The 7,455-nt window shown below is 38.5% G+C and overlaps 1 protein-coding gene across 1 annotated transcript in view; it reads left to right on the top strand.

Annotated features, from left to right (window-relative positions):
- Nucleotides 1-5,011: 5,011 nt before the first annotated feature.
- GNA12 (guanine nucleotide binding protein (G protein) alpha 12) overlaps nucleotides 5,012-7,455 on the top strand; it is a gene marked incomplete at its 5' end in the record, with an annotated part of 31,306 nt that continues 28,862 nt past the window's right edge. Inside the window, 1 exon segment of the mRNA XM_009320031.1 lies at nucleotides 5,012-5,230. Coding sequence (XP_009318306.1) covers nucleotides 5,012-5,230 — 219 coding nt within the window.

Genomic DNA, 7,455 nt, shown 5'->3' with positions numbered 1-7,455 from the left:
GTAGTGTAACTACTGATGTAAGATATTCTTAAATCAAGCTGCTCTTTAAATACTGCAACACTTCTTTTCATGTATTGGCAAGCGTCACTGGCTTCAAGTGACATTAGCTGGTGATAACCTTTCTAATAATTCCCACAAAATAATTTACTTAATCATTGTTTAAAAATACAAGGCAACCTGGATTTTTCTCAAAGCTAGAACGCTTTCAAAAGTAAAGAAGAAAAAAATGTATTTGAGCCAGTCCTAGTAATGAGCATTTGTGCAAACACTCATAAAACCTTCATACTGCTGGTGAGTAGCAAACATTCCGCTTAGTGCCTAACAGCTGTGCTCTGTCAGGCCAAGGATCTAGTGCTTTGTCTCTGACATGGAAAAAAAAAACCAACCCAAAAACGGGTAGAAGAACAGAGCAATGTGATACTTTCGTATACTCTTCCAGTTACTGGCAGCCTTTGATTTCAGAAACTTCTTGAGCTGGGAGTTGCATCTGGAATGTAATCGAATAGTCCTTTTTGGACCTTTCTTCCATCAATTTGTCTTGATTGCTTTTTCACTCCATTTATACTTTTGGCCAACATCCTATGTAAATGAGTTTGTCTCACAGGGGGGGTGTATAGGAAAAACCCTTATTTTAGTTTAACCTTCTGTTTGATAACTGTGTTGCTGTACCACTCGTACTTGTATAGCAAGGGGTGGGGAAAGAATAGTCTTTTTCTACTCCCTTTCTCCAAGTGGTTTGTAGTTTCTGTAGACTTCTGATATAGCATGCCTTAGTCGTCTTTTTTCGAAGCTGTGGATTTCTAGATCTGTTTAGTGTTTTCTTCTGTGTAAGGTACAATACTTCATGAGTTAGATCGCATGTCACACTCTTGTTACACCTTTTCTTGTACTACCCTATCTCTATTCAGGTTTTATGCGTGCCAGGGATTTATACAGTGACTTGAATATGCTAAAAATTATTAGGAAAGTAATGGAACAGAGGACTTCCTATTTTTCGTCCCTAACTGGTGCTTCCAGTATGCTGCTATTTTGCCATTTTCTAATGCCTGACACTATCCTTATCTGTGAATTTTAATTCTTTCCACTCGTGCTTATTCTGTGTCCTGTTTTGATTGCAGCACAAAAGCTTTAGATCAGTTGAACTGTTCAGAAGTTTATTTCGTATGAAAAGTTGTTGCCACATTTTTTTCACATTTCAAATTTGAAAACAGAATGGTAATTGGCATTATTCAGTCTTCTGAATGAAAGAGTGAATTGACATTTTCTATAGTAGTAGAAAATCAGAAAAACTGTCATAGCAGTGTTGGGAAGGTTTACTGTGAAATGAGCACTGCAGTGAAAATAGTCTGGTGTTACCTTTGTTGTTGGAGCTCGGGAGGGAGTGTTATACGTGCAATAAGACTTGTTTGGTGTTTTTTCTTAGTTGTACCAATGGTGTCTGAGTCCAAATTCAGTTTTGGTAAATATATTTTATTGTTAAATATATTAAACTATTCTGTTCGTTCTATAATAAGTGAAAATTCTAGGAATTCTAACTAAATTTAATCTTCTAAATGAAGTCTCTACCTCTAGGCATCAACAGTACATATAAACTTTTAAGCAGTTTTACATATAGATAAAAGTGACTCTCTGGCTATCTCCCATGATGGTCTTTTTGGAGGAAAGAGGTATGGAAAGTGTTCTGAATGTGTTTCCAGAAAGAGGGAACCTTTCCTATGGTAACTTGTACTGCAGATTTATGGGGCAAGGATTATCAAATGCTCCTTGTGGCAGCAAAAAATAGTGTTACCAGTAACTCTGAAATGCGAGAATAGCAATACATGGGATCTAAATTTGGCGATTTCCCTGTTTCTCCTCATCTTTCTGACATCTGCTTGTAGCATTTATAGAACTGTTTTGCGGAGATGGAGAAATGTTAAGTTTAGATTCACTTTACTGGGGATCTTGCTGAGTCACAAATACTTTTAACTGCTAAGAGTTGGGGGAAGAAACATTGGCTGTTTTGCTCTTTGTGTAAAGCTTTTACTCGTGGTGCATTTTAGGTGTATATCTCAAAGCTGGTGTGTTCTACAAATTCTGATTTTGAGGTGCTGTTCCTGTGGATATGCGTAGGATTTTTATTCCTGCTAACCCGTTTCCTATTTTTGATGTTCTTCATTCAGTGTTTAAAATTGACCTTCTGTGTGTGTGTCTATATATGTCTGTTTTGTCAGTGCTAATGCTGTGATGTATCTACATCTGAATCTGCCGCTTTGACCCAGATCTGGCTCTGTATGTGATTTTGGTGGTAACCATTTCTCTCTCAGTCAGAGGAAGGTGCTCATGCTATGTGCTCCCCATGAGTAACCTTATAGTAGTTAATGCACTTGCATAGGGTCTGTCTTTAGTTCCCTTCTTGCCCCAGGGAGATTCAAACCTGCATTTCCAAGGAGTAGCAGCCAGCAGATAAGTGACTATTCTGGGACTGGAGCAGTCTCTACGCCCTTGATTGGAACTCTGTCCTGTGGTTTCCTCCAAACAAATGATGAAACTTTCCTTAACAACAGTCTCTCGAGATCCTCCATATTTCCAGTGGGAGCAGGAAAAGGCAGAACGACAGTGTGGGGAAATGCACCAAGACTGAGGTCCCGCTACCGCTTTATCCAGACAGGAATTGTGCGATTTTGCCATCGTTCCTTTGAGATGCTCTGAAGGGACTGTGGTAGCTGTGAGATGGGTAAGGGTTAAGTCAGTCTGAAAGCTGTAAGATAGAAAAGCTGGAGCTGAGCGGCTGCAGGAGATGGTTGCAGAGAGCTGGAGCCGAAGCAGGTGAAAGGTCAGAGCTGGTCTGTGTGGGCTGGGAGCTCCCGGAGATCGCTGGCCAACACACAGTACCGATTAACTGTTTCTGTTCATAAACACTTCTTGCTGAACAGAAACAAACCTGGCATTAAATACCTAGAAATAGCGGTGTCCCACCAGTGTCTGTTACCACAATGCTTTGGAAAAAATTAGTCTCTAAGTTCTCGACTGGGGGTAGCAAGGAGCTGACACTGACTTTGACTTGCACTTGGGATGGTGTTCTGTGCAAGTGATGGGTTTGCAAAAGTGACTAAGGTTGTGAGACGTCGTGCGAGCATCTGCAATTCAGAGACAGAACCTTGTAAGTGGGTTTTTTTCTTCATGCTTACATTTGTTAACACTGTTAAGTAATGCAGATCTAAAGACTTCTCTTAATAAAGGGATAAACTCTGTAACTAGGAATGAGAGTTGGCTTTTGGTCTGTATGACAGATTTACTAAATAGTTACATCTGGAATTTAAAGCAGCAGTTTGTAAATATTCAATTTGTCTTTTCATGGTATTGTAGAGATATATTCTCTGCTTTATAAAAAGAAAGTAACAATCACTAGAGAATCATAAATATTTACATTTGGGAAACTGCACTTCAGGAACACTGTTGCATAGTGACAACCATGATGCTTCGCTTTGAGTTCCTATTCTGTGACACTCACACTAAGTTGCTTCTCACTTCCCTCCCCAATCTTAATTTCCATTGGGAAGGGTACTGTTCTTGTTGTGTGGTGCTGTTAAAGGACTGGAGAGGTGAAAGGTTCAAGTGTTAAGAAAACATACGTGCAGTCTTGATAGCTTGAAGTATAAAAAAAAAAAATCAGTCCAATAATGTGGAGGTTCATGTGAATAGCTGTGGAAACAGAACTTCAATTTTGTTTTTTTATTTTATTTATTTTCATAAACTGTAAAACCAAAAGATAACACAATGAGAAAAGTAGTTTAATCCACATATTTTACTTGTGAATTAGATGGTACTTGAGATGCTAAGCCACCATTAACAGATCTATCCATTATTAAAATGGTGCTTACTATTGAGAAATAACTACTGGCCATGTGAAGCTATTTAGTATAGGTGTAGTTAGATTCAAGGCTGAAGTTTCAAAGTTATTTAACCTCATGTGTTTGGCTTGTTGCCATGAATATGAAATTAAAGTTTCCATAAAAACTGCAAAATGTGAAATTAAGTAGTCTTGGTAATCCTGAGTTAAATTTGAGAACTAGATCACTTTCCTTCCAGATTTTTTTTCCAGAATTAGAGTACCAAAACCTACCTGTCATGACTTCTTAGCAAGTGTGTGGCAAGTTCAAGAAGTAAGCTGATGCTGATGGAAAACTGCACCTGCTTTACTGGGCCTAGTAGCTTGAAATCTATGCAATGTCTTCAGTCCTCTTGCCTCTGGGCTTTCCTACTGGAGGTAACCATTTGGATGAAAGTGTCTCAAAGGAAGATGCTCATCTACAGCAAATTTTCAAGAAATCTGTAAACTTGGATAGCTGTCTTATATAGCATCCAAGTAGATTGTGTCAAAATTGTGCTTTACAGCAACATGCTTTTTGGATCTTGCTATTTTGGTATTGCTATCTTTTTTACCTAAATGTTTAACTAGTTGGTGGATGCATACAGCACTGGAAGTTACTAAGTTTCCTTAATTTTGGATGCTCAATATACTTTGCTTCACCAGAATATACGGTATGTTCTTTCAACAATATTTTTTTAATGTTCTTCTGATCTCCTAATGCTTGAGAAAGCTAGTATGTCCTTTTTGGTATCCAAAACCCAAATGCAAAGAAAAAGATGGAAGAATATGGTTTCAGGCATGGTGTTACTTTTAAAACTACAGCTATGAGGATCATACGTTAGTTCCCAGACACTTCTCTTACGTATTTGATGTTTACTTCTGTTATCTGTTGGTAGTATTGCTTGTTGCAACAAGCTGTTGCTGCTAGTATTTTTTTCCACCTGCAGAAATATATTGTGGCTAAGTTGCTTACACGAGCAAGCTCTTTCTGTCTTATTTCTGTTGGAGATGTTGCAATAAACAATGTTTATTACTCTCTCCTGAGTTCAGTCTCACCAGAATAGTGTAAAAAAAAAAAAAAGCTTCAAGTACCTCTGAGTCCTTGTTCTTTTACACTTTAATCTTTTTATCACTGACTTTCTTATCTGAATCATTCTTTAGGGCTGCAGGGTTCTGGTTGATGCACGGGACAAACTGGGGATCCCTTGGCAGTACACCGAGAATGAGAAGCATGGAATGTTTTTGATGGCTTTTGAAAACAAAGCTGGAATGCCCATAGAGCCTGCCACCTTCCAGCTGTATGTACCTGCACTGGGCGCGCTGTGGAGGGATTTGGGAATCAAGGAAGCCTTCAGCCGTAGGAGCGAGTATCAGCTGGTGAGTATGTCCATCTTCATGGTGGGAGGAAAAAAGTTCCCTGCTGTATAAATCTCTCTTCAGTTGAAAGATTGCTTGCTACGTGCAAGATTTAGTCACATAAGAGCTGTTTGTAATAATGCTGTAAATCTGAGTGCTTCAGCAACAGAAACAAGTGGTAATTGGAGCCAAACTTGAAAAACTGCATGGCAGTAAGAGGGAGTGGAAAAGTGCACATGACTGGATAAACTGGAAGAGCAAGAGGAACCAAAAAAGGCAGGAATTGGTTGAACTAAAAATATTTTAGCAGCTCAGTAGGTCTGTTCATAGTAGGTCACTGATGAAGGCACATTTAATTTGTAACTTTCCAGTCCTGCCAGCTTGCGCTATATTGATACTGGCAAACTATTCCTGCATGCAGATCTTTTGAAGTGAATGCAACACCCATTCCGGCTGCTGCTATTTGGCTGTTTCTTTTCATCCTGACGTCTGCAAGTGAAACTTGGATAAGCAACTGAAAGATGACAGTGAGCTTAAAAATGTGCTATCTTCCTTGCTTTCTTGTTGTTAGGTTTTCATGCTCTTGTGCCAAAATAGCTGTACTTCTGGTATGGAGTATGTTTCTGACAGCTGTTCATAATCCACTCCTTTTTCTTCCTATGTACAAGATGGAGATACTTTTTTCTCTCTTCTCTGTTCAGTGAAACAAGGTACTGATCCGTGCACCTTATACCACTGTTACTAGTTCTTGGAAGATGATATGGGATGATATCCTGATTGTTCTAATAAATGTATCTTTATGATTTTGACATTAATTATGCTTTAATCTGCAGGTAGAATTCTTTGTTTCAGGTGTTCTGTCCCCAGACTTCATTCAGCTTTTCTTTAAGTAGGAAAAAAAAAAGGCAGTTACAGGTGAAATTCTTCATGCCTGGATATGCTATCAATGTTTAATTAGAGGAGTTAGGTAGAAGATAGAAAAATGGCTTTGTATAGTCTCCCTTAAACTCTTACAAAGGAACTCGATGCAGCTATAGAAAAACTAGAGAAATTCAGCAGTGAAATTCTGTCTGTTTCCTCATGCTGCTCCTCTGTGTGGGTTTTTTAGTGTCTAATACTGTAGTTAAACTCATGTTGCAGCCCTTAGGTACCCATCTGTCTCCACTAATAGATGCCTTTTTGAATCTTGATGTTGCATATTTTTTAAGTCTGTCTCTGAAGTATCTTGAGATTGGTAAATGGCTGAAGTATAAATAAAATGACTAGGTAAAATTGTCACAGGATGATTGTATAAACCTCATTTCCTTAGGCTAAAAATGTAACAATTTCCATGTTACAGCACTGGGGATGGGGGGGAGGATGTGCAGCGGGGAGAGAAGATAGATTAATTGTTCCATAATTCCTAGCGTCTGTAGACACAGACTAAGACTTGCTGTTCTAAGCACTGTTCAAACGTGGAATAAAAAGATGGTTCATGCCACAGGGAACTTGAATTTAACACGAGACAACTACTAAGAGAATCCAGTATAATAAGCAATAATTGCATCAGCAGCCTGTGAAGAATTTTTTTTTTTTTCTGGGAAATGCTATGGTCAAGCATAGGTTTTGTTTTTAAGGGGAGATTCAGACTGGGATCATGTGGGAGGTTCATTCCTATACTGGTTAGCAATAAAATTGCATCAAACTGGAAAAAAGTCCAGTTAGTTGAATAAATAGCATTCCAAGACTAGTAGGCCTACCTCTGCATTCTCTGGCTTTGAGGATTAAACAGGAAATACCAAAAAATAAAAGCCCCACAAAAATGAAGCATACAGGCATGCAAGCGATCATTTAATATGCTGTCATCTTCGATACCATGGTATAGTTCTATCATGCATCTTTTTGGATGGCATTCGTATAACCTGTTTAATGTTACTGGGGCAACTGGAACTGCTGCAGGCACCAGAACTGTTAACTTGTCAATAGTGCCACAATATGGTGTACTACAAAAATACTGTGTGAATCAGTCCCACTGCATGCATCTGTGGCACTAACAACTTGAAAATCCTGGGTGCTATTATTTTGCTGTGCAGGCTGAATCACCGGGAGATTATAAAGTACCTCAATTGTAGATAAAAAGCACTTACTGCATAAAAGTTTTTTAAATGTAATAGATTGTTCTAAAGGATACAAATGCTACTTCTGGACTGATCACTAAACAAATTATTAAGACCTTAATAACTGGAACAAGTTTCCATGCCTTGCTT

The sequence above is a fragment of the Pygoscelis adeliae genome, unplaced genomic scaffold (genome assembly GCF_000699105.1).
Source record: "Pygoscelis adeliae isolate BGI_AS28 unplaced genomic scaffold, ASM69910v1 Scaffold242, whole genome shotgun sequence".
NCBI lineage: Eukaryota > Metazoa > Chordata > Aves > Sphenisciformes > Spheniscidae > Pygoscelis > Pygoscelis adeliae.
The sequence above is the reverse complement of the archived record's forward strand: the minus strand, read 5'-3'. Positions and strand labels throughout refer to the sequence as shown.